The 27,854-nt window shown below is 49.4% G+C and overlaps 1 protein-coding gene across 1 annotated transcript in view; it reads right to left on the bottom strand.

The window, feature by feature from the left end:
- Positions 1 to 27,854, bottom strand: part of LOC140408496 (protein regulator of cytokinesis 1) — a 60,634-nt gene that overhangs the window by 27,946 nt on the left and 4,834 nt on the right. Inside the window, exons 3-4 of the mRNA XM_072495760.1 lie at positions 6,146 to 6,268; positions 4,695 to 4,925 (exon numbers count right to left, since the gene is read on the bottom strand). Coding sequence (XP_072351861.1) covers positions 4,695 to 4,925; positions 6,146 to 6,268 — 354 coding nt within the window. The remainder of the gene's footprint in view (positions 1 to 4,694; positions 4,926 to 6,145; positions 6,269 to 27,854) is intronic.

Here is a 27,854-nt window from a genome sequence, read left to right as displayed (position 1 = left end):
ATTGACCTCGTTTGGGTCTGCTACCATCCTACTGTTACTGTCCCCGATCTGAGCTCTCCCTTTCATAGCAGTCTGTTTTCTTAGCTGATGAGCCAGCATGCGGCTGGCTTTGTCTCCATTTTTGGAGAAGGCCTCACGTGCCTGGCAGAGCTGGTGGACTGCTTACCTGTGTGGAGAGCAAGTCAAATTCCATCTGCAGCTTTTTCCTGTTCCTGTCCGTCAGGAATGTGACCCATAACCTGGCAGGCCAAACTGCACCTTGCACGTTTAATTCAGCCCAGTGTTTGGCCAGGTCCACCCCAGTGTCCTGATACACGTGGTTGGGATATCCCTCCCACTCGCCCATCTCAGGACCCGTTCTCTCTTGGTACTGGTGGGGCTTCACAATCATCGCCCATGGAGGTTTCCTGGACCTGGGCCGGTGTCAAAGCGACCCATGGGCACGATCCACATACGGCGCTTGGCGAAGCCCTCTTTACCGTTTCCCGAACATCTCAGACGTATTCAGTGGGGTTTTCCCCCTCCATTCCCGCCGGCAGCCTCACTATTCCAAATTTTGGCGGCAAATTCTATTTTCTTGGTTGTCGATTTCCTCCCTTAGGCCCTCGAGTCTTGATCAGGCTCACCACTTGGGTCTCCAAAAACCACGATTCGGTCTCCTTTGTCTGTGACAGCCTTCACCCGGTCTCGTCTTCGATTCCTGAGCCTCTAGCCGCCGCTCCATTTTGGCCATCGCCTCCCTCATGGGGGCCGTCGCCATGGCTGCCAAGAGGACTTTCTGTTCCTCTGGAGCTCAGCGGTGATGAAGCCCATGAACTTGTCCATCAGCGCCTGGGTCTGCGTAGAGAACAGTGGGTTCAGGACCTTCCCATGCCATCTCGTGCAGCTCCAAGATTGAAGTTTCCCTTCCCTTGTCGGCCTTCTTGGCAGCTGGCTCTTTTTCATTTTCCCCTTCGACATGGTCTGCTGGATTTAGGTCGGGGGGGCGGGTGGATCATTTTGGTGCCCGTTTGATGGGGTTACAAATTTGTTTTCACAGTTTTCATAAGGGAGCCATTTTGCATGCGACCACTCACTCCTTGGCCATTACCAGAAGTGACCGGTTAATATGATTATTGTCACAATGTGATACTAACCCCATCCGGGAAGAACACCAGAGTTGATAGTCTCCCTGGTCGCAGAAAAGGCCTTAGACAGAGTCGAATGGAAGTACCATATTGAGGAGGTACTGGAGTGGTTTGCGTTAGGGACTGGGTTCACCTCATGGGTGAAACTCCTGTACAACGCACCCAAGGCAAGCGTTCGGGCCAACACCACCAGCTCTGAATACTTCTAGCTGCACCAAGGCACCAGGCAGGGATGCCTGCTGCCCACCCCCCCACGCTCCTGTTCGCCGTGGCAATTGAACCCCTGGCGATTGCTCTGCGAGACGCAAAGGGCTGGAAGGGTATCCGAAGGAGGCAGAGAGCAGAATCTCACTATGCGGATGACCTGCTCCTCTACATCTCGGTCCCGTGGAACAGCTTGAAGGAAATCATGAAGCTCCTGGAAGAGCTCGGGGCCTTCTTGAACTACAAACTCAACCCTGGGCAAGAGCGAGGTATCCCCGATGAACCCAAACAGGGGAGAGATGGTGCTGGAGGGTCTACCATTTAAACTAGCCCAAAACAAATTCCACTACCTGGTGATCCAAATAGCCCATGACTGGACACGGATCCACAAATGGAATCTGACCAGTCTGGTGGCGGAAGTCAAAAAGGACCAACAGAGATGGGATGCACTCCCACTCTCCCTGGCAGGGGTGTGCAGATGATCAAGATGAATGTACGACCAAGGTTCATTTTCCTGTTCAGATCCATACAGATCTTCATCCCCAAGGCCTTTTTTCCCCCCAAGGAATAGATAAAATTATTATGGCATTTGTGTGGGAAGGGGATTCTGAACCCTCAATACTACCACTGGGCAGCCACAGCCGAAAGAGGGAGGGGATGGGTAAGGGAACAGAGCAAGGAAAGGGCGAAAACTGAATCCTCCTGTACAGGAACGACCCTCCAAGCCCTAGCCACAACAGTGCTCCATCCCCCACCGGCAAAGTACACATCGAGCCCAGTGGTGGTAGCTACGTTATAACTTTGGAACCAGATGAGACAGCACTTTGACTTAACCGAGGTGTCCACCGTGGTCATCATTTGCAGTAACCACAAATTCCCACCAGCCACGCTAGAATTCACTTTTAGAAGTGGAGACAGGACAAGGGGACCCTAGCGATTAGGGATACCTATTAGGGGACAGACTTGCAAACCAGGATGAGCTGACGGAAAGACTAGAGATACTGAACGCACAGGAGCTCTGATATTTAAAAATCTAAAACTTTCTCCACAAGGAGACGATGAGGCCCCCGAGAGACACAATGCTGGAGGATCTGCTGGAAGCAGGCAGTATGGAGAAGGGGAAATGTGGGGACATTTACAGACAACTGCTAGAAAGGGTAATGACACCACTAGATAGAGCAAGACAGAAATGGGAGGATGAACTATGAACTAGAGTGGGGACTCTGGAGCGCAGCACTGAGTAGGGCCAACTCCACCTCCACCTGCGCTAGACTAAGCCTCATGCAGTTCAAAGTGGTGCACAGAGCACACCAAACTGGAACCCGAATGAACAGGTTTTTCCCGGAGGTGGAGGAAAAGTGTAAACAGTGCCAGGGAAGCTCGGCCAACCACACCCAAATGTTCTGGGCCTGCCCCAGACTTGTTGGGTTCTGGACAGCCTTCTTCCAGGCGATGTACAAGGTTGTGGAGGTGAGGGTGGAGTCGTGCCCAACAGTGGCAGTCTTCTGGGTTTCAGACCAGCCAGAACTTACAGGGAAGAGGGCCAACACCCTCGCTTTTGTTTCCCTAATTGCACGCCAGAGAATCCTGCTCAGCTGGCGATCAGCAGCACCACTCCCAGCAGCTGACTGGCTTGTAGACAGGTCAGAATTTCTCCACCATCTGAGGGCTTCCACAAAGTATGGGGGTTATTCATCAGCCTGTTCAAAGCCAATAGCGGATAGGAAGGGAGGGGGGGGGGGGGGGGGGGGGGCAGGGCAGTGAGGGCAGACAAGACCACACACGAGTAGATAGGAAAAGGGGCAGGGGGAGAAAGGGGGGGCAGCAAGGGAGGAAACCCAGGGAAACATCAGAAGGGGACATGGGAAGAGACCAAGGAGGTGGCCAGAGGGTCTCCTGTAACAAAGCCATAGGGCAACAGTAACAAATCCAAAACGAAAAGAGCACCTACAGCATCTATAACGGAAAGGCCCAGGATGGAGCCCAAACAACAAAAGGTGGGTTGATGGGGGGGGAAAGAGAAGAGAAGGGGGCAATGAAAGGGGAACATGTAAATTGTACATACAAACCATCTTGTCCACCTATTGTACAGTGTATAAATGCAAAATGCAATAAAAATATTTTAAAATAACAAACAGGACAGGGTGTTAAGGGTCTTGGGGAATGTTTGGCCTTTGTAAATTGTATCTGGTCTACAGACTTGTTATTTTGTATTGTATACAAGATGAAAAACCTGAATAAGGAAATTTTCAACAAAAAAAAAAAAAGGGAAAAAAAAATGAGATTGTTTGCTTGACTGGGGTCTTCAAGTCAGTCTCCTTGAGGCTCTGGCTAGAAATATTTTAGGGGCTTGTGTGGAGGTCAGGTTTTTGAACTTTCCACATGTTCGTCATCGCTTGATTCACCTTCACCTCTGCCAAGGCTGTGGGGAAAGAGATCCTGGGCCAGGTGGAAAAGGGCCTTTTAAGAATACTTCATTGGCTGCATAGCAGTTTGGAATATCCGGAGGTCACAAGACTCCAAGTTTAATCTCCGCTTTCTGCCAGATCATAGCTTAGTCTTTTCTTCTCCAACCGCCATCCCTTGCTTCTGTTCTGATGTTCCTTCCTCAGGTGAATGAAGAGGTATGTCACCTGTTTTGGTGTCCTTCATTCACCCAAGGAAGGAGCTGTGCTCCGAAAGCCAAGTGATTTGAAACAAACCTGTTGGACTTTAACCTGGTGTTGTAAGATTTCTTACTGTCCAACGCCAGCACCTCCACATCTGTTCGGATGGAAAGTTAATTGGAAACTAACTTTCTCTCCCTAAAGACACTGTTTTCCATTTATATTTCCGATTTCCAACATCATATTTTTGTTGTGAAAAACCTTTGGATTGGCAACGGTAGCCTGGTGAGGAATTTGCAGAATCTTATCAGGATGTTTCTTAGAAAATATCTGGTACCAGAAGGAAGCTATACTAGAAGGTAGCAGAGATCTTATGATTGAACTTTACATTAGTTGGAGGGACTTTTGCATTAGTTGGAGGGCAAGAGGGGGCCCAAGACTAATATTTTAAAATTTAAATAAAGGCAATTATGAGGGCAAGAGAACTAGTAAATGACGTGAAGGGATAGGGTCAATGAGATGCAATGGCAGAAAAGGAATATTTCTGAATACACATATATATACATTCCACAAGGGAGGACCCTCATGCTTAAGTGTCAAGGAAAAAGCAGTTATTTTAATGTTTAAGGTAAAGGTTTATAGATCCTTGATAAGCAAGGGGAGTGGGGTAGGTTACATTTAGATCAGCCATGATCTTATTGAATGGTGGAGGTGGAGAGGACCAACTGGCCAACTCCTGCTCCTAAGTTGTATATACCTTTTCTTTGGCTGCACTTAGCAGATGATTTTTAAGCTCCTCCAATTCTTGTAGAGATGGAACTTTGCCAGTAGGAATGTAGTATGGAGTCTTGCAGAGATCAGTACACAAAGCTTGATCTTCTTTCAAAAGTATTTCACATTCTGCCATGCGACTATTTTTCTCTTCAAGCAAGGCCTCTACTCTATCTCTAAGTTCCTTTTCCAATTGAAGGGGAGTAGAACTCTCAGCCTGTGAATTAATGAACATGTTCAGTTCAAGGTGCAATTGGTTATTTCCAAAGATCAGTGACAAATAATATTATGGGATTTTGAAGCATAGAGATCTTCTGGCTAGGACATTTCCAAGTAATCTAGAATATTAAGGAACAGAACACCTGCTCCATTATGTCTTCTTCAGAAAGTTGATCTCCAACTGGAAGGAAAGGAGATTTAGCCAATGCAAGTCTATCAAAAATTTCAAATCCGTTCACATTAACAGGCTTGTCAAAGCATGCCAATATCATGTTGAATATTTTGGACTTTGAAGGCTGACCAAATTTGCGAGCACCACAAGTCTAATTCTCAAAATGCTTCATGGTAGGATAATTTTCTTGGTTCCTGCAACAGGTTAGTGCAAAAGCATATGGGAAACTGAGGAATGTGAGTGACTGTGTTTTTTAAATATAAATTATATCAATTTAGCCAAACCTTGTGAACAAGAGCCTATGACATTCAGAGATATGGCAAAAACCAGTACCTCAAGCATTGAAACAGGAAAAATGATACAGAAGTAGTGAGAAACACATTGCAAATGCTTTAAAAGATGCAGGGAAACCATTTAACATGGCAACTTGGGATTGACTGATGATTGAACTAATTTTTCCAACAGTAGAACTCAGAAGTTAATAGTGTCTTGAAACAGTCTAATGTTTAACATTAGAAACAGCACAAAGTTGGGTTAGTGCCATCCAAAACAAAAACTTGGGGGGGCAATTGTATAATCAACTGTCTTAGCAAAGGATTTACTTCCTCATTTGATGGAAGGTCTGATGCGTCAGGAGCCCATGAAGCATATAGGATAAGGCAAATGCCTACGGTGGCACAGTGGTTAGCACTGCTGCCTCAGCACCAGGGGCTCCGGTTCTCCCAGAGTCCAAACATAAGTGGGTTAAGTGGATTGGCCATTCTAAAATAATTGTCCCTCATGTCCAAAGCTGTGCAGGTTAGGTGGGGTTATAGGGATAGGGCAGGGGAGTGAATCCGGGTGGGGTGCTCTTTCAGAGGGTTGGTGCAGACTCAATGGGCCAAATGGCCTCCTTCTGCACTGTAGGGATTCTATGTTCTATCATGCAATTTGAGTAATAGATTTGTTTCAACCTTCATCCAAAAATTTTCTTTAATTTTCTTGGTCAAAGAAAACTGTTCACCAAGGATCATATGAATTAGCTTAAGCTTTCTAAAGTACATTACCGTATAAGGATCTTGAAGCAGTTCAAAACACAAGGCCTGTAGTTTCCCCTTCCAATTCTTAATGGCTGCCTCCAACTGCTTTTTCATAAGCTCCTCTTCATGAATCATTTGATCTAAAAGTTCCTACCATAAAAATATAGAAAGCATGATTTTTCCAAACTAAAGGATTGTGACTTCAAACATTTCTAATAGGTCAAACTTTGTTAATCTTAAATTATGGCCAACAGATGGTACCCCAATCACCATCTTGATAGTCGCTCTCCTTTCTCACCTTGGCACTAAGAAGAGGAAGGGTAGCAGATGCAAAAGCACACTACCCTTGCAACTTCCCCAAGCCATACATCATTTGATTTTGAATGCACACTCCCTTTACTGTCACTGGGTTAAAACCCTGGTAATCTTGACAGTACCGAGAATGTGCCTATGCCACATGGACTGCATTGCTTCAAGGCAGCCACCTTTTCTTTGACAATTAGCAACGGTAATGCTGGCCTAGCAAGGGCCACACCCGGTGAAAGAAAACTACATGCTAATATACAGCCAGAAACCATTTTTTAACCTTGCTGAATTGGAGTGGATGAACAGCTCAGCATGCCAATTTCTCCTGAGCTTCCCATGCCGTATGCTGCCTGGCATAACGAGATGTGCAAGTCTTTGATGCTGAAACAAAATAGACTACATAAAACAAAACGGCAATTTTTGTTTAAAAAAAAAATTATTTTGTTCCAAACGAATGAGAAGTTACAACATAAACAATTCAGGAAACAAACTGCCCAACACAACTATAGTTTGTACAAATTTCCCTCTTTTTCACCCCCCCCCCCCCCCCCACCTCGATGAACAACTCCTCAAACACAGTTACGAACACCCCCCACCTTGCTTCGAAACCATGCACTGAAACCTTATAGGTTTAAGGTGCGAGGGGCAAAGTTTAGAGGAGCTGTACGAGGCAAGTGTTTTACACAGAGGGTAGTGGGTGCCTGGAACTCGCTGCCGGAGGTGGTGGAAGCAGGGCGATAGTGACGTTGAAGGGGCATCTTGACAAATACATGAATAGGATGGGAATAGAGGGACATGGACCCCGGAAGTGTAGAAGATTTTAGTTTAGCCGGGCAGCGTGGTCCTGTGCTGTACTTTTCTTAGTTCTTTGATCTGAACCCCATAACTAATTTTGATCTTTTCCAGCCAAAGAAAGTCATACAAATCACCCAGCCAGGCCGCTATCCCCGGTGGCGTTGCTGACCACCACTCTAATAACGTTCGCCGCTGGACAATCAGAGAGGCAAAAGCCACAACTTTGGCCTTCCTCCCCTCCATCAGCTCCGGCTTCTCCAATATTACAAATATCACCACCAAAGCATCCGGTACAACCTCCTCCCCCACTGTCCTTGGTCAAGAAGGTCTCTGCACGATCCATCCATTTCTCTACGGCATCTGCATCTTGAGGTCAGGTACTTTTGTTCAATCCGATCACATAGCTTCTTGTAATTCTTCAACACAGGAGCAGTGGTTAACACAGCCTTCAGGTCTTCGAATGCCTGTTGACACTCTGCTGTCTACTGAAATTTGCTGCGCTTCAACAAGTCGGTCAGTGGAGCAAGCACAAATTCATGCCAAGAAATTGCATTATTTCCCTTCGTGTCGAGGGTAGAAACTCCCAATAACTTTTGTTTTCACATCCCGTGGGACCATTTGTCCATGTTCAATTGTATGGCCAAGGAACGTGACTGGGGCTTTTCCAAATTCATTTTTGGCTAGGTTTACCACCAAACCCGCCTCCTGAAGTCGATCGAATAACTACACCAGATGCTTCAAATGTTCTTTCTATGTCGGACTAAAAATCACCAGATCAACTTTGTATTCTGCACAATTGGGTAATCCTGAAATGACTGTTAGTTCACTGTTGAAATGTGGCTGGGGCATTTGTCATGCCAAATGGCATAACTTTGAATTGGTATATACCATTTGGAGTCACAAAAGCTGAAATCTCCTTCGCCCTTCCACATAAAGGTACCTGCCAGTAACCTTAAGGTTATGCACAGGGTACATATGACGTGGGCAAGAATGAGTAGGTTCTTTCAGGGGTGGCGGACGAGTGAGAGAAGTGTGGGTGGGGACCAGCAAATCTCACACATTTCTGGGTCTGCGAAAAGTTGGAGAGAATCTGAGTGGGAGTGTTTGCGTAACTGTCCTACCACCCTCCCCATTGTCAACCTATCACATTGCCCCAGTTAGGTTTTTCCTCCTCGCCAATCCCTCCCTGGTGGGCACCCTCGAGTACACCCTATCTCCCTCCATTATCTCGTTCATATTCCACTCCTTTTCCTATCCGCACAAGCCTTGAACGAGAATGTCCCCTCGGACCGCCGCTTTTAGCGCTTCCCAAAAAGTGGCTGCCGAGACCACCCCGTTTTGGTTGAATTCTACATGATCTTTAATATCAGCCCGCACTGTCACAAAACCCTCTGTCTGCCAACAACCCCAAATCAAACCTCCACCCCGGTCTCTGCTCCCGTCCCGATCCAAGCAAAATCTCCAGCCAATGGGGCGCATGGTCAGGGTACTATCCCAGAGTATTCTACTCCCTCCACCCCAACCAAAATCTCCCAACTCACCACAAAAAGTCAATTCAGGAATCATGCGGGGAAAAAAAAAAATACTCCTTTCCCCCCAGGTTCCTAAAGCACAACCGGTCCACCATACCCACCTTTTCCATAAACCCACAGTTCCTTTACCATTCGTATCCTACCCATTGACCTGGAGCTCGATCTATCGAGCCTCAGCTCTGAGACACAATTAAAATCTCCGATTAACTCAATTGATAGAAGCATATTCTATTAAATGTCTACCCAATTGATAGAAGCATAATCTATTAAATGTGTAGTGAAGTTAATGGATAAAACAGTGGATTTAGTGTGATGCAAATGTGATGGACCCAAACAGATCAGCATACTTTCCAAATGATGCAAAACTAGAAACAGCGGAAGTTCAGGAAGAAAGTCCATGTTCATTGATTAACAGGCCAAGAATAGATACATGAATTAAAAATGGCTAATTGAATGCTAGACTTGTAGCAGTTTCACTAAACTATTAAGTGATCCCATTTTAAACACTTGCACAACCCCAGATCCCAGCAAATATAAAAACCATTTAGTACAAAGTCCATGTATTATAGATCATACACAGTTGATGCAAATACTTTTGTGAAAATGTTTTTGTTTAGCCAGGCTCCAATATTCTCTAGTCATACAAGACGATGTGGAGCTCCTCTTCTCCCCATTTGCCAAATCAGTACACAAACATCCTGGGCCGCTACTTGCCACTAGGTCAGAGAGCACAAGAGCTCACTGTCCATCCGTTGCTGTGTGGCAGATGTCCAGGGCTGTCCTATCAAACTTCTGGACTGGGTAGTTGTAGCCACGTAAAATGGCTGCTTCCCGATTAATTTGGCCAAAACCCGATTTTAAATGGCTAACCGGAAAGGCTGCTGGGAAAAGCAGGTAACAAGACAGAAACGGACAGCTGCAGACAGAATAGCATATTCGGCTCTGGGGAAGTTGGCCCAGATCGATACTCAGGGCTATTAACAGCCCATGCACCCAGACATCTGCAGTTTAATCAGCTATCCCCAGGAACAATTGCAACATATTAGCAATTGAATACCAGGCCAGACCTGTCGGCGCCTGCAGTGGCCGAAACAAAGGCAGGTGAACGACCACCCCCCGATCGGGGAATCGCCTCGCAATTGGACGTATCGACCCCAGTGATTGGGAACAAGTCCAATCACTTGGGACTCCGGGTCAAGGGCCGCCCCAGGAGGCGGGAAGCCCCTGGGCCCTATAAAGTGAGGGGCCAAGTTCAGATCTCTCTCTCTCCCTTCTTCGCCTGCTCGAGACCTCCGCAAAAACAGCAACCGGCAATCCTAAGTTTGAGTCCAGCGATCGCTATCTGATAAAGACTCCTAGCCATCGACCTGTAGCAGCCTTTTGAATCCCACGGGCCAGATCCGATTGGATAAGCCATTAGTTTCCCTGACCTGGTGGGCTCTTCCTAAAGTTAAGTATTGGCCAGTAGTGATAGGTTTATTATATAGATAGTAGGATTATTGTGTAAACATTACTTGTTGTATGTAATAAATGACCATTGATTTCAATCTTACTAAGCGGTGTGCTGACTTATTAATCATAACTTGAACTTGAACCACGTGGAGGTATCAGAAAGATACCTGGCACTCCCGGGTGCGGCGATGACCAGCAAAGTCACACGTTTCGGCACCTCCCGTTGAAACGGACTTTTGGGCTCTTATTAGGAGCCCCAACGGCAATTTTTAACGGCCAAAATCATTGTGCGGTGAAATAGGAGGGAATCCCCCCGGATAAATATGGATAAAGGAGAGGATAGCGGCCGGATTGCAGTGGATCCACTGGAGCAGCGGCAAGGAAGGGAAGCTCGAAGCAAGATGGCGTTGGAAGGTGGCTGTTTGGTATGGGGCCCGGAGCAACAAGAGTTCCTGCGGCGCTGTGTGGAAGAGCTGAAGAAGGAGGTGTTGGCCCCGATACTACAGGCGATTGAAGGGCTAAAGGAGGCGCAGAGGACCCAGGAGTTGGAGCTTCGGGTCGTGAAGGCAAAGGCTGCGGAGAATGAGGATGAAATACAGGGCCTGGTGGTAAGGACAGAGACGCACGAGGCACAGCACAAAAGGTGTGTGGAGAGGTTGGAAGCCCTGGAGAATAACTCGAGGAGGAAGAATTTAGAGTCTTGGGTCTTCCCGAAGGCACAGAGGGGACGGACGTCGGGGCATATGTGAGCACGATGCTTCACTCGCTAATGGGATCGGAGGCCCCGACGGGCCCTTTGGAGGTGGAGGGAGCTTATCGAGTTCTGGCGTGAAGACCTAAGGCAGGAGAAATACCTCGAGCCATAGTGGTGAGGTTTTACCGCTACAATGACTGAGAGATGGTTCTAAGATGGACGAAGAAAACTCGGAGCTGCAGATGGGAGATCACGGTGATCCGCGTGTACCAGGATTGGAGTGCGGAGGTGGCGAGAAGGAGGGCAATTTTCAACCGGGCCAAGGCGGTGCTCCACAAAAAGGTTAAATTTGGAATGTTGCAGCCGGCGAGACTGTGGGTCACACACCAAAGGAAGCACCACTACTTTGAGACGGCAGAAGAGGCGTGGACATTCATTGTGGACGAGAAGCTGGAATAGTCTGGCGAGAGAAAAAGCTTCTGTAATAAAGTGGTGGGGTGATTATGTGGGATGAGGAAGGGAAAGGGGGGAAACATTTTTTTCAATTTTGTAACTTTTCTCTTTTCCCCTCGTGGGGGGGTGAAAAAGAGTATGGGGAACTGGGCGCCGGTGGGAAGGAAAGGGGAAGGAGAAGGGAACGGCGCCATCAGGGGCGGGGCCAAGTGGGAAACGCGGGCTTTGCTCCCGCGCTATGGTAATTGTGGCGGGAACGGGGACGCAGGAAGGAGGGGGCCTCGCACAATGAGGGGCCGAGGACAAACGGGGGAAGCCGAGGTCAGCCAGAGTTTGCTGACTTCTGGGAGCAACATGGGGGGGGGGTGCAACTACGATAGAAAGGGATCTAGCGGAGGGCGGGGGGGGGGGGGGGGAAGGGGGAGTTAACTGGGTTGCTGCTGCTAAGGGGAAAGCTGTTATGGGGCGGGGTGGTCGGGACGGGAGAGCACCGTCGGTGGGATATACGGGTACGTGGGAACCGGGTGAGGAGCTGGGTTAGAAAAAGGGGATGGCTAGTCAACATGGGGGGGGGTAAAGAGTCCCCCAACCCGGTTGATCACGTGGAACGTGAGGGGGCTGAATGGGCCGATTAAAAGGGCACAGGTACTCGCACACCTAAAGAACTTAAAGGCAGATGTGGTCATGTTGCAGGAGACGCACCGGAAACTGGCAGATCAGGTTAGACTATGTAAAGGATGGGTGGGGCAGGTGTTCCTCGGGCTTAGATGCGAAGAATAGGGGGGTGGCTATTTTAGTGGGGAAAAGGGTACTGTTTGAGGCAAAGACCATAGTGGCGGACAGTGGGGGTAGATACGCGATGGTGAGTGGCAGATTGCAAGGGGAGGCGGTGGTTCTGGTGAACGTATACGCCCCGAACTGGGATGATGTAAACTTCATGAAGCGTATGCTGGGGCGTATCCCGGACCTGGAGGCGGGAAAGCTGGTAATGGGGGGAGACTTCAATACGGTGCTTGATCCAGGGCTGGACTGGTCTAGGTCTAAGACCGGGAGGAGGCCAGCAGCGGCCAAGGTGCTTAAGGACTTCATGGAGCAGATGGGAGGAGTAGACCCCTGGAGATTTATTAGGCCTAGGAGTAAGGAGTTTTCATTTTTCTCCCATGTTCACAAGGTGTATTCATGGATAGACTTGTGTCCTGGGAAGGGCACTGATTCCGAAGGTGACAGGGACAGAGTACATGGCCATAGCCATTTCGGACCACGCTCCACATTGGGTAGATCTGGAGGTAGGAGGAAAAGGAGCAGCACCCACTCTGGAGATTGGATATGGGGTTGTTGGCAGTTGAGGGGGTAAGTCTAAGGGTGAGGGAGTGTGTCAAAAGGTACCTGGAGCTTAATGATAACGGAGAGGTCCAGGTGAGAGTGGTCTGGGAGGCGCTGAAGGCAGTGGTCAGAGGGGAACTGATATCCATAAGGGCCCATAAAGGGAAGCAAGAGAGCAAAGAAAGGGAGCGACTGTTGAGAACTTCGGAGGGTAGACAGGCAATATGCAGAGGTTCCAGAGGAGGGACTGTACAGGGAAAGACAAAGGCTACATATGGAATTTGACCTGCTGACCACGGGCAAGGCAGAAGCACAGTGGAGGAGGGCACAGGGAGTACAGTATGAGTATGGAGAGAAGGCGAGCCAGTTACTGGCCCAACAACTGAGGAAGAGGGGAGCGGCGAGGGAGATAGGTGGGGTGATGGATGAGGAAGGTGAGATGGAACGGGGAGCGGAGAGGGTGAACGGGGTGTTTAAGGCATTCTACGAGAGGCTGTATAAGGCTCAGCCCCCGGAAGGGAAGGAGGGAATGATGCATTTCCTAGATCGGCTGGAATTCCCGAAGGTGGAGGAGCAGGAGAGGGCGGGACTGGGAGCACGGATTGAGGTGGAGGAGGTGGCAAAGGGGATTGGGAGCATGCAGGCGGGGGAAGGCCCCGGGACCGGATGGGTTCCCGGTGGAATTTTATAGGAAATACATGGACCTACTGGCCCCGCTTTTGACGAGAAGCTTTAATGAGGCCAGGGAAAGGGGGAAGTTGCCCCCGACTATGTCGGAGGCGACAATATCGTTACTCTTAAAGAAGGAAAAAGACCCGCTGCAGTGGGGGTCTTACAGGCCTATTTCCCTCCTGAACGTGGATGCTAAGCTCCTGGCCAAGGTGATGGCGACAAGGATAGAGGATTGTGTCCCGGGGGTGGTCCACGAGGATCAAACTGGGTTCGTTAAGGGGAGACAGCTGAACACGAATATACGGAGGCTGCTAGGGGTGATGATGATGCCCCCGCCGGAGGGGGAGGCGGAGATAGTGGTGGCGATGGACGCTGAGAAAGCATTTGACAGAGTGGAGTGGGGCTACCTATGGGAAGTGTTGAAGAGATTTGGTTTTGGAGGGGGGTTTATTGGATGGGTACAGCTGCTATATAGGGCCCCGGTGGCAAGTGTGATCACGAACAGGCAGAGGTCCGACTACTTCCGTCTTTATAGAGGGACAGACAGGGGTGTCCCCTGTCTCCGTTACGGTTTACATTGGCAATTGAGCCGCTGGCCATAGCACTGAGGGGCTCTAGGAAGTGGAGGGGAGTACTCAGGGGAGGAGAAGAACACCGGGTATCATTGTATGCAGATGATCTATTGCTGTATGTTGCGGACCCAGTGGAGGGGATGCCTGAGATAATGTGGACACTCAGGGAGTTTGGGGAATTTACGGGGTACAAATTGAATATGGGGAAGAGTGAGTTGTTTGTGGTGCATCCGGGGGAGCAGAGCAGGGGAATAGATGATTTACCGCTGAGGAGGGTAACAAGAGATTTCCGGTACTTAAGGATCCAGATAGCCAGGAACTGGGGAACCCTACATAGGCTTAATTTAACACGATTGGTGGAACAGATGGAGAAGGATTTTAAGAGATGGGACATGGTGTCCCTGTCACTGGTGGGCAGGGTGCAGGCGGTCAAAATGGTAGTCCTCCCGAGATTTATTTTTGTGTTCCAGTGCCTCCCGGTGATGGTTACGAGGGCTTTTTGCAAAAAAAATTGAGAAGAGTGTTATGAGCTTTGTGTGGGCTGGGAAGACCCCGAGAGTGAGGAGGGTTTTTTTGCAGCGTAGCAGGGATAGGGGGGGGGGGACTGGCACTGCCGAGCTTAAGTGATTATTATTGGGCCGCCAATATCTCAATGGTGTGCAAGTGGATGGGAGAAGGGGAGGGAGTGGCGTGGAAGAGACTGGAAATGGCGTCCTGTAAAGGAACCAGCCTACAAGCATTGGCGACGGCGCCGTTGCCGTTCTCCCCAAAGAAATACACCACAAGTCCAGTGGTGGTGGCAACGCTGAAAATTTGGGGGCAGTGGAGACGGCATAAGGGAATGACGGGTGCCTCGGTGCGGTCCCCGATAAGGAATAATCATAGGTTTGTCCCAGGGAGAATAGATGGGGGATTTAGAACATGGCAGAGAGCAGGGATTGTGCAACTGAGGGATCTGTTCCTAGACGGGACGTTTGCGAGTCTGGGAGCGCTGACGGAAAAATACGGGTTGCCCCAGGGGAATGCATTTCGGTATATGCAATTGAGGGCTTTTGTGAGGCAACAGGTGAGGGAATTTCCGCAGCTCCCGACGCAAGAGATTCAGGATAGAGTGATTTCGGGGACATGGGTGGGGGATGGTAGGGTGTCAGATATATACAGGGAAATGAGAGACGAGGGGGAGATCATGGTGGATGAGCTGAAGGGAAAATGGGAAGAGGAGCTGGGGGAAGAGATCGAAGAGGGGCTGTGGGCAGATGCCCTATGCAGGGTAAACTCTTCGTCCTCGTGTGCCAGGCTTAGCCTGATACAATTCAAGGTCTTGCACAGGGCGCACATGACCGGAGCAAGGCTCAGTAAATTTTTCGGGGTAGAGGATAGGTGCGGGAGATGCGCGAGAAGCCCAGCGAACCACACCCACATGTTTTGGTCATGCTCGGCATTGCATGGGTTCTGGGTGGGGGTGGCAAATGTGCTTTCGAAGGTGGTGGAGGTCCGGGTCGAGCCAAGCTGGGGGTTGGCTATATTCAGGGTTGCAGAAGAGCCGGGACTGCAGGAGGCGAGAGAGGCTGATGTTTTGGCCTTTGCGTCCCTAGTAGCCTGGCGAAGGATATTGTTAATGTGGAAGGAAGCTAAACCCCCGGGCGTGGAGGCCTGGATAAACGACATGGCAGGGTTTATAAAACTGGAACGGATAAAGTTCGCACTAAGAGGTTCGGCTCAAGGGTTCACCAGGCGGTGGCAACCGTTCATTGACTATCTCGCAGAACGATAAAGGAACTGGGAAAGTAGCAGCAGCAACCGGGGGGGGCGGGGGGAGAAAGAGGGCTCGGGTGGGTCCTCGGGTGTTTTTGTATGGATATTTTTACTTGGATATGTATATTGGCTTGTTTGACTTTATTAATTGGGAGAGTTAATATTTTGTTATGGCAGTTGCCATTTAGTTTATATATTATTTATTTTTTTGTTAAAAACAGTCACTATTATTTATATTGTTTTATTGTTGTAAAAGGGAAAAATTTTTGTACTGTTTTGTTTGGCCGAAAAAAATTTTGAATAAAATATATTAAAAAAAAAGAAAGATACCTGGCGACTCGTGAGCAAAGGTGACGTAATCAGAGCTAATAAACTAAGGCTAAAAAGAGCAACATAATTGGCGACTCCGCCGGGACCCGACATCGAAGTGGAAAACCACTCCGGGAGAACCCCAACAATTTGAATTAGAATCCAATCGGAAACAAAAAAAAAAAACCCACAAGAGTTCAAGCGGTTCTGGTTAATTCACAATTCGGAAGTGTGTGTATGCATGCGTAATTAACAGTGTGTTAAGGTAAAACTGATAGATTTTGTTGCGTCAAAACTGTCGGAAGTCGGTATTTTTGGAAATTAGCGGAAGCCGTACCCACATCTACGACATCACCTTAGCCCCCTGTTCCAAATTTGAACGTAACGAGCAGATAAGAGAGATAGCCATGCAGGCAATGCAGCGCCTCATGAACCCCGAAGAATTTGCGGTCGCATCGATCAGCAGCGTTAGAGTGGGACAGTGTCCCATTTGGGAAGTGGAAATTCGCAAATTTCTGCAGGGCAAAGGATGGCCCAAGTGGAATGATTTCTGCAATAATGACGATTCAGGTCCCGGAAGCATAGGGCATACTTGGTGGGAGAACCGGAGTGTGATCCATAAAAAGAGCTTAGCAAAAGCGCGCAAGCTGATGGCAATTGTGTCCTGTCTAGCACAATTGCGAGGCACAGAGGTGGTTGTCAGGACGCTCCGCAAAGAAATAGAAGGCATACATCGTATGAGCAAAATCGATGTATGCGAGGATGAGAAAGAGAACCTGGAATTAAAAAGGAAATTAGCAGCAAAGGACGAAGAGGTGGCTGATGCCAAACGAGGTCACCAGTCTTGTCTGGCACATTTGAGTAGTTTCCAGTCCCAGTATGAAAAGGCTTATCAGGACACGCAGCGTGCAGTCCTGGTAAAGAAAGAAACAGAAAAGCAGGTAGAGACGCTCCAGAAACAATGCAGTGATCTCAAGGCAGCCTTGAGAACACTCCACGCTGCAACCATGGAACAAAGGCAGAGTACCTTGGACCATGCAAAGTGCAGAAAGCAAATTGCTGACCTGCAAGCAATGCTTTCTGTCCAGAAAGGATTCCAAGACACCTTTGGGGAAGGTTTAGACCAGGAAGACGGCCCTGATTGGGAAGAACTGCAAGAGATGCGCAGAGATATGTTCAGGGAGCATGTGCGCAGGGAAAACCCCAAAGGAGGAGAGCACCCCCACCCCCCACACAGCAGATAATACAGGCTCCCATGAACCCTGTAACCACCCACCGCCACAGCAGACGAGGCGGAAGTCTTATATTCCACCCCCCTCACAGTGACCCAATTACGGGACGCGTGTGCCAAAATCACACCGTTCCTCCCCACTTCAGACCCACACCATCAAACACCAGGCGACCATGTACGGCCTGGATGAAAAGGAGCAGGTAAAGCTCACGGTCCTCAGCTTAGACCCATCGGTCGCAGCAGCCCTTCCTGACCCACAGAATGTAGGAGGAGGCACCCTTGCAGAAATGCATACCGCGATCCTGGATGCGATCGGGTACAACCGGGGCGACCCCGTAGACGGTCTAAATAAATGTAGACAAAAAAAGTCTGAACACCCCACAGCATTCGCAGGACGCTTGTGGATTCACTTTGAAGCCGTTTTCGGCAACGTAGACCGTGCCCATTTGTCCGCAGACAATATGGCCAAATGGACCCGCACCCTTATCTCCCATGCCACGGAAGCAGGACAGAATGCCTGTAGTAATTATGACCCCTCGGAGGAGGCTCATAATGAGAAGTGGGTGGTCAAAAGATTGTCCCGTGTTTGGGAACAAGCGGCTCACGGTAAACCAGCAGCTAGAACCTCAGAGGAAAACCAAGCCGCCGCAGACGTGCAGGCAGTAAGAACCACTCTCCACAACCCCGCCTGGGTAAATGAGGGAAAGAGCAGCCCCCCAGCAAAAATCGCAAGAATGTTACAATTGCGGACACTTGGGACATTTTGCCAAAGAATGCAAGGCCCCTAAAAAACCACAGAGAGCCCAACAGACAGGCACTCAATAAGAAAAAGGCAGAGCCCATACATAGCGTTAGCACCCAGTCCGATCAGACAGACTTGACCGGAACGGACTGACGGTGTACAGGCTCCCCCAGCTGGGTCTGCGATACCCTTTGGGATAGGTCAGGACAACCTGTAGTCGCAGCAAAGGTTAGGGGACAGCCGATCGAGCTTCTCTGGGACACAGGAGGGTCCCGCACAACCTTAAATTCCTCCACCCTTGGTCAGGACACGTGGCCCACCACATCCACTATCACCCTCAGCGGCTTAACAGGCCACTCACAACAGGGACATATCACGACCCCTGTACCCATCCAGATCGGAACTATTAACACAAAACACCCCGTAGTGTTAGTCGACCTGCCCCCAACAGCAGAGCACATTTTAGGGATCGACTTTATGAACTCTCACCACCTCTTTCGATCCAGTCAACCAGTGCGTCTGGAAGATGGCGAAATCCGCTAGAGCCCCCGCAACACTCAATATAGGGGATTACATGAACAAAATTAGCGCAGTAGGCGAGTTTTGGTTCAACCCCACCACACTCAGCACGGACCGACAGGTTAGGGCAGTCCTGCAAAAGAACAGGGCAGCATTTGCAACCCACAAACACGACTGTGGACGGATGACCGGTTCCGTACAGATAACCGGACCGGACCCAAGACCCCCAAAACAGTACGGATTTCCCCTAGAAGCAGAGGGAGAAATCCTAAAGGTCATAGAAAGCTTATTAGAGCAGGGCGTCCTAAGATCGGTAGCCTCAACTAATAATGCCCCGATTTGGCCAGTAAGGAAACCCGACGGATCATGGCGCTTGACCATTGATTATCGGGAACTCAATAAAGTCACCCCCGCAGCAGCCCCCACCGTTGCAACAAGTCCCGAGACCATGCTCAAACAGGGACTCAATGCCCGATATTTCACGGTTTTGGACGTCAGTAATGGATTCTGGTCCATTCCATTGGCAAAGGCGTGCCAGTATAAATTTGCCTTCACTTTCAGAGCGCAGCAGTACACGTGGACATGCCTGCCACAGGGCTTCCACAACTCCCCCTCCCATTTTCCACCGACAGCTGGCAAATGGACTAGCAAAATTTTCTCGCCCCCAATGCCTGGTACAGTACGTAGACGATCTACTACTGCAGACAGACACAAAGGAAGAGCACATTGAGCTTCTGTCCGAACTCCTGGAATTACTACACTCCATTGGCTGTAAAGTAAACCCCAAAAATTGGAAGAAAAGGTGATATATTTGGGTACTATCATCACACACGGCAAACGCGAGATCGAGCACAAAAGAATTGACTCGATCGCTAAATTGCCCCTTCCCCAACACGTTTCAGGCCTCCGGTCGTTTTTAGGACTGGTTGGCTACTGCCGAAACCACATTGACGGTTTCGCCAGCAAGGCAGCACCCCTCTCAGACCTCCTAAAGAAAGGAGCCCCCTGGGAATGGCTTCTGCAGCATACGGATGCTGTGGCATCATTAAAACAGGCACTCATAGCCGCCCCCGCATTACAAGTTCCCGACCCGCTCTCCCCCTACGCCATAGAGGTTAGCAACTACAGACTGCACCCTTTCAGCCGTGCTACTGCAGGAACGGCACGACCAGCTAAGACCCGTAGCTTATGCCTCCAAAATTTTAGATGCTGTGGAGCAGGGATTTTCAGCCTGTGAGAGGCACCTGCTCGCAGTTTTCTGGGCAGTCCAGTACTTTTCCTACATTACCGGACTGAACCCCATCACCATCTTGACCGAGCACACCCCCACCCAACTTTTACTCGACGGACGACTTAAAGACGGTACCGTCAGCCAAATCCGCGCTGCTAGGTGGACCCTTCTCTTAAAAGGACGGGACATCACAGTAAAACGGACAAAGACTCACATACTTAGCGGACAATCTACAGTACCCCGGAACCCCCCAGGAGTGTGAAATCATCTCGCCCCACCATAATACAGGCCCCTTTATAGCCAAAACACCCCCCAGAAAACTAGCCACTCCATCTCAGAACCCCCCTCACCCGGACACGTGTGACCCCATTAGGATTTATGTGGATGGATCTTCCACGATCCTGGATGGGCAACGCATAACAGGTTGTGGGATTTATGTGGAGGACGCGCAGGGACGCGCCCTCGAGGAAATCGCATTAAAATTACCCGGACACTTAGGCGCGCAGGCAGCAGAGCTCGCGGCCATCGCATACATTGTAGAGCACCCAGATTCCTTCCCTAGCCCAGCAGACATATATTCAGACAGTCTGTACGTCTGCAACAGCCTCATCGAATTTCTGCCCCTCTGGGAAACAAGAGGATTTGTTTCCGCGGATGGAAAACCCCTCCCCTCAGCCCCATTACTCCGCCATATCCTGGAAAAAGCCAAGAACAGGACTTTTGGCATTATAAAAGTCTGCAGCCACCATCGTTCCTCCCCCCCTGGAAATGTAAAAGCCGACGCGCTGTCTAAGGCAGGATCCAGGCATGGGTACTTTTGGAAGCCCCCCCGAGAGCGCCCCAGTGAGTGCGCCAGTGAGTGCAGTTCAGGTCGCGCAGACTAGGATCGAAGATCTAGTAGAGGCCCAGAAGCAGGATAGCGCTCTCACTGAAATCGTGAAAGGGAAGTTTCCAGCCTCATACGAAAGGTACAGAAATACCATAACCACACATGACGGTGTGGTGCTAAAGGACACCCTTTATGTAGTTCCTGAGCAGGATAGGAATCAAATGATCTGTTTATTCCATGATAGTCATGGACACCAGGGAATCAAACCCACTACAGCCCACCTCAAACAGCTTTGTTGGTGGCCTAATCTCAAGATGTATCCCATTACATCGAGAATTGCCTCATCTGCGCTCAGAACAACCCAGATAGATATGCCAAAAAGGCACATCTCAGCAACACCCGACCCGTTAACGGCCCCTGGACTAACCTCCAGATCGATTTTATAGGTCCATTGCCCCCCTTGCAGGAATGGCTATAAATATGTTCTGGTGGTCATTGACACTTTTACAAAGTGGGTGGAAGCATTTCCAGCCCGCACCAACACCGCGAAAACCACAGCCAAAATCCTAACCCACCACATTTTTACAAGGTGGGGACTGCCCCGCAGTATTGAGTCGGACCAAGGTTCTCACTTTACGGGACGGGTCATGCAGAACGTCCTCACGATATTTGGCATAACCCAAAAATTTCACATTGCGTACCACCCTCAGTCGAGTGGTATTGTGGAGCGCATGAATCGGACTCTAAAAACCACCCTTAGAAAAATGGTCCAGCAAAACAACACCACTTGGGATTCGGTCCTCCCCTTTGCGCTGATGTTTTTGCGTAACACTGTTTCCACCTCCACAGGTTTCACCCCACACACCCTCATGACCGGACGCCCCATGAAAGGGACAGAGTACTTGTTGGATTTAGATCTAACCAGCCCTGAAGTTACGGCCCTCACCCATGAGAAAGCCGTTGAACAATTACTCGCAAATGTAAAAACGGCTCAGTTAGCAGCCGCTGTTAAACTGGGCGCTAAAAGAAAACAGAGCAAGGCCTGTTTTGCTAAGGCAGTACATGCTACGGAGTACAATATAGGACAACAAGTGATGTTGTCCGTGTATAACCCCAGCACATTTCTGTCTCCGAAATACTCGGGTCCGTACTCCATTACGGATAGAATAAGCCCGTCGGTATATAAAATTAAACACCAAAATGTTAAGACTGCATGGTTTCACATAAACCAGCTAAAGGTTTATGGAGCACAGTCAAACCACTCCCACCACATCATGCTTGACGCAGCAGACCAAATCCCGCCCACACCCACCCCTTCCACATCCAGCCCAGACACGGACTCCATCCAATAAACTTTACGCTCCGCCCTGGAACACCCACAGACTGCAGCAGCACAGACAGCGACCGTGACTCCGACGACAGCCACAGCACGCCTCCCTACCATCCTGGTCCCACACCCAGCAACTCCGACCTCGACTCCAGTGACCCCTTCCTCATCACCTACTTAAATAAACCACACCACCGACCACCGAACCACACGGTCAACCCCGACTTTGTCCCCACCCAACTCAACCCTACTCATTGGCACCGCGACAACGCCTGCAGACTCGTCCGCAACGACGAGGACGACCCCAACTCACACCATGCAGCCCTTTCCGCCCTAATTCACTCCAGAGTTTGGCACCCGGGAGAAGGTGACGACCTCGGGTCTGACTCCCAAGCCGCCAACCCTTTTGCGACCCTGTTCGCGACAGAGAACTGAGGTGTCCACATGATGATTTAAAGGGGACACTTGGTGAAAAGTGTTGCCCTTCCTGATGGAACCTGCAGAATGTTTCCGCTGTTTGTATGTTTGTTTAATGTTGTTCGTCCAACAGGAGAACGTTCTCACCGCCACACACCCATTCACCTGAACTTTAAACTTTTCCCACTGACACCCACCACCGCCACACGCCCATTCGGCTGATACCTCGGAGGACTTGCCTCAGACACCCGATCGTAACTGCTCTTCTGATTTGACGGAAGAGTCAGAACAGCAACCCCACCATGATGACTACATTTTTGTCCGTTCTTGTCGGTTGCTCAGGCAGTGGAGAAACGGCGTGAGACCCGCCCTGCCTTTTGGTTGCGCAGGAACGCAGACCCCATTACTCCAAACACCCCCCTGCCGTTAATGTTTCACTGCCCCGCAGTACCGAGGGCCCAGTCACCAGCCACGCTGCATTATCCTGGTGTGCCAAGTTCATAACTTGGTACTCCTTATCGTACGTCATTGAGGCACTGTTAGCATTGGCCATACTCTGCTGTGCAGTACAGACCATGCGCCTCCTCAAATGGAAAAGGAGAGCGTATCGCGCTCGAACCCCGGTATATCGGATCCGATCCCTGATATTCGGCTATGACCAGACCCCAGACCCCCGCGACCTATAAAGAATAAAGAGTATTCACTTGCGTTATTACTGTAAATAAAGAGATGTACAAACGATTTTCACAAAAAAGAAATGTATGATCCTGAGCTTGACTGCCAAGCCAGGGAAGAGTATATTGAATGCTGTGATTGTTACTGTATGTTTAGGAAGATAGGATAATGCAATGTTTAGTGAGTATAGAGTATGGAGATAAAATTAGAGGCTCCCAGTTTTATTTTTTTGATACATGCCCCTGCCTGCCTGACATAGCGCCCTCAAGAATGGTTTAGGTAAATTTTTGTGCATAGCTAGGGTCAGAGTAGTGGCCATGTAGGAGGTGCCCCCCCCGGTCAGGGAACGAAGGGGACAAAATTTATGTGATCCTTCACGCTTCGCGTTAGGATCACAAGGCGGGATTGTAGCCACGTAAAATGGCTGCTTCCCGATTAATTTGGCCAAAACTCGATTTAAAGTGGCTAACCGGAAAGGCTGCTGGGAAAAGCAGGTAACAAGACAGAAACGGACAGCTGCAGACAGAATAGCATATTCGGCTCTGGGGAAGTTGGCCCAGATCGATACTCAGGGCTATTAACAGCCCATGCACCCAGACATCTGCAGTTTAATCAGCTATTAGGGGCAGCACGGTAGCATGGTGGTTAGCACAATTGCTTCACAGCTCCAGGGTCCCAGGTTCGATTCCGGCTTGGGTCACTGTCTGTGCGGAGTCTGCACATCCTCCCAGTGTGTGCGTGGGTTTCCTCCGGGTGCTCCGGTTTCGTCCCACAGTCCAAAGATGTGCAGGTTAGGTGGATTGGCCATGATAAATTGCCCTTAGTGTCCAAAATTGCCCTTAGTGTTGGGTGGGATTACTGGGTTATGGGGATATGGTGGAGGTGTTGACCTTGGGTAGGGTGCTCTTTCCAAGAGCCGGTGCGGACTCGATGGGCCGAATGGCCTCCTTCTGCACTGTAAATTCTATGATAATCCCCGGGAACAATTGCAACATATTAACAATTGAATACCAGGCCAGACCTGTCGGCGCCTGCAGTGGCTTCCCGCCTCCCGGGCCCTATAAAGTGAGGGGCCAAGTTCAGATCTCTCTCTCCCTTCTTCGCATGCTCGAGACCTCCGCAAGAACAGCAACCGGCAATCCTAAGTTTGAGTCCAGCGATCGCTATCTGATAAAGACTCCTAGCCATCGACCTGTAGCAGCCTTTTGAATCCCGCGGGCCAGATCCAATTGGATAAGCCATTAGTTTCCCTGACCTGGTGGGCTCTTCCTAAAGTTAAGTATTGGCCAGTAGTGATAGGTTTATTATATAGATAGTAGGATTATTGTGCAAACATTACTTGTTGTATATAATAAATGACCGTTGATTTCAATCTTACTAAACGGTGTGCTGACTTATTAATCATAACTTGAACTTGAACCACGTGGCGGTATCAGAAAGATACCTGGCGACTCGTGAGCAAAGGTGAAATAATCAGAGCTAATAAACCAAGGCTAAAAAGAGCAACATAGTCCCTTCGCCAGCCACCATTGTTGCCTTGGAGGGGAGCTTGTGATCCTAATGCGATCCCATCAGATCATGGCTCCAAACCAGAAAGACCACAACTGGAAATATGGTGTTGAGTCCTGACATCATCACATGTCACAAGTCCGGTGTAGGCTACCAGAATAATACCAGGGATTAAATTACAAAAATTACAAACTAGGTTTAGATTTCCTGGGATTTATAAGATTAAAGGAAGATTAACATTTTCAAAATTAACAAGAGCAGCTAGGTTGCTGGTTGGGGGGGGGGGGATGTTATTTACTGAGTTATGTTTACATTTGAAATTGTGATAAAATCATAAATGCCTTAATAAAATGTTTTCAAAAAAGTACTTGGATGAGTGCATGAAATATCATAACCATCAACGTTATGAGAAGTGGAATTAGTTTAGATTAGAATAGCTTTTATTGTTATTGGTGCAGGCTTGATGGGCCGACAAGCCTCTTCTGTAGTGTAAGATTCTATGTCCCATCCAGCCTGCTCCAACATTCAATATGCTCCCATTATTCCAGTTTCTCTGCCCCCGTTGCATCTGTTCTGATGTTACCTTCAAAATGGTGCTTCTGACAGGTCGGTTTTTCCCTTAACCGAGGATTCTCCCCACCTGTGGTTGGCAGGGCACTAAACCAGGTTCAACCCATTTCCCACACATCTACCTTCACTCCTTCTACTCCCGCCCTTCCAGAACTATGATAGGGTCACCCTGGTGCTCACCTTCCACCCCACTAGTCGCCACATTCAAAGATCATCCTCTGTAATTTCCACCAGCTTCAGCATGATGCCACCACAAAACAAATCTTCCTTGAAAATCAAATTATACTGCATCTCAGATTCCCAAGTTACATAAATAAATACTATTTCTCTTTCATATAACTATGTTGGCTTGTTCCAAATAAAAGGTCCTTCTTTCCTAATCATGACAAGACGATACTGTATTCCAGCATTGTCAGGCTAATTGGCCTAAGCTCACCATTTTCTCTACCGTCTTTTTTTGAATAGCAGTGTAATGTTTGCCAACTTGCATTAGCTATAAGGAGCGGTTGAATAAACTCGGTTTGTTCTCACTGGAACGAAGGAGGTTGAGGGGCGACCTGATAGAGGTATACAAAATTATGAGGGGCATAGACAGGGTGGATAGTCAGAGGCTTTTCCCCAGGGTAGAGGGGTCAATTACTAGGGGGCATAGGTTTAAGGTGCAAGAAGCAAGGTTTAGAGTAGATGTACGAGGCAAGTTTTTAAAAAATAAAACAGAGGGTAGTGGGTGCCTGGAACGCGCTGCCGGAGGTGGTGGTGGAAGCAGGGACGATAGTGACATTTAAGGGGCATCTTGACAAATACATGAATAGGATGGGAATAGAGGGATACGGACCCAGGAAGTGTAGAAGATTGTAGTTTAGTTGGGCAGCATGGGCGGCATGGGCTTGGAGGGCCGAAGGGCCTGTTCCTGTGCTGTACTTTTCTTTGTTCTTTCTTGTTCTATCTTCTGGAACAAATTCCAGAATCTTTTTTTTTTTTTAAAACACATAATTTTATAGAGGTATTTTTGGCATTGTAAACAGTAACAATATACATTAGTGTGCAAATATCAATTACAAAAACATAGTGCAAATAACAGTTACTCTCTCGCAAATAGACCCGCCTATTTTTCCCCCCTCCCCACGATTAGTTCCCCGCGAAGGTGGTGATGAATGGGTTGCCACCTCCGGGCGAACCCCGATAGTGATCCTCGTAAGGCGAACTTGATTTTTTCCAAGCCGAGAAAACTTGCCATGTCCGACAGCCATACTTCGGTCTTTTGAGTCCCTCCAGGCCAACAGTATTCGTCGCCGGGCTACCAGGGAAGCAAAGGCCACAACGTCGGCCTCTATCCCCTCCTGGACTCCCAGGTCCTCCGACACCCCAAAAATGGCCACCTCTGGACTCATCGCCACCCTTGTTTTCAGTGCCTGGGACATGACATCCGCAAATCCCTGCCAGTAGCCCCTGAGTTTTGGGCACGCCCAGAACATGTGGACATGGTTCGCTGGTCCTCCCGCCCATCTAGCACATTTGTCCTCCAGTCCAAAGAATTGACTCATCCAGGCCACCGTCATGTGGTCCCGGTGAATTAACTTGAACTGAATCAGGCCGAGCCTGGCACATGTTGCGGTTGCATTTACCCTCCTCAGAGCGTCTGCCCATACGCCTCCCTCCAACTCCCCACTAAGCTCCTCCTCCCACTTGAGTTTCAGTTCCTCAGTTAGTGTCCTCCGCTCTCATAAGCTCCTTATAAATATCCGAGACTCTCCCCTCTCCTATCTCGCCTCCGGAAACTACCCTGTCCTGGATCCCCCTTGGTGGAAGGGACGGGACCCGGCTACGTACGAAATCCCGCACCTGCAAGTACCGAAAGTCATTTCCCCTTGCCAGCCCAAACTTCTCCTCCAGCGCCCTCATGCTCGCAAAGCTCCCTTCCAGGAACAAGTCACCCATCCTTCCCACCCCCGCCACGCTCGAAACCCGCCGTCCATCTTCCCTGGGACAAATCGGTGGTTGTCGCATATTGGGGACCAGACCGACGCTCCCACTTCCCCCGCAGGCTTCCTCCATTGGCCCCAAATCCGCAGAGCCGCCACCACTATAGGGCTGGAGGAGTACCTGGCCAGCAGGAGCAGCAGAGGAGCCGTGACCAGAGCTGCCAAGCTGGTGCCCCTGCACGAAGCAGCCTCCACCCGCTCCCAAACCCACCCCGTACCCACCATCCATTTCCTTATCATGGCTATGTTAGCCGCCCAGTAGTAGTTGCTGAGGTTCGGCAACACCAGTCCCCCCTCGCTACTGTTCCGCTCCAGCATCCCACTCTTTACCCGCGGGGACTTCCCCACCCAAATAAATCCCAGGATGATTTTGTGATCCTTTTAAAGAAGGACCACGGAATGAAAATAGGGAGACACTGAAAAATAAACAGGAATCTCAGGAGGATCGTCATCTTCACCGTCTGTACTTTCCCCGCTAGTGACAGCGGGAGCGCATCCCATCTCTGAAACTCGCTCATTTGCTCCACCAGCCTAGACAAGTTCAACTTATGCATCCTTCCACAGTCCCGCGCCACTTGTATACCTAAAACTTTCCCCAACCATCCTAAACGGTAGCTTCCTCAGCCTATTCTCCTCACCCCTTGCCTGCACCACAAACATCTCGCTGTTTGCCATGTACAACTTGTACCCCGAAAACCGGCCAAATTCCCCAAGGACTTCCATAGTCCCGTCCATCCCTGCCACTGGATCTGACACATACAAAAGCAGGTCATCCGCGTAGAGCGAGACCTTGTGTTCTAAACCCCCCCCCCCCCCCCCGACCATTCCCTTCCATCCCCTT

This window comes from Scyliorhinus torazame, chromosome 3 (genome assembly GCF_047496885.1).
Source record: "Scyliorhinus torazame isolate Kashiwa2021f chromosome 3, sScyTor2.1, whole genome shotgun sequence".
NCBI classification, from domain to species: domain Eukaryota; kingdom Metazoa; phylum Chordata; class Chondrichthyes; order Carcharhiniformes; family Scyliorhinidae; genus Scyliorhinus; species Scyliorhinus torazame.
Note: the sequence above shows the minus strand (reverse complement) of the source record. Positions and strands in the feature narration are given on the sequence as shown.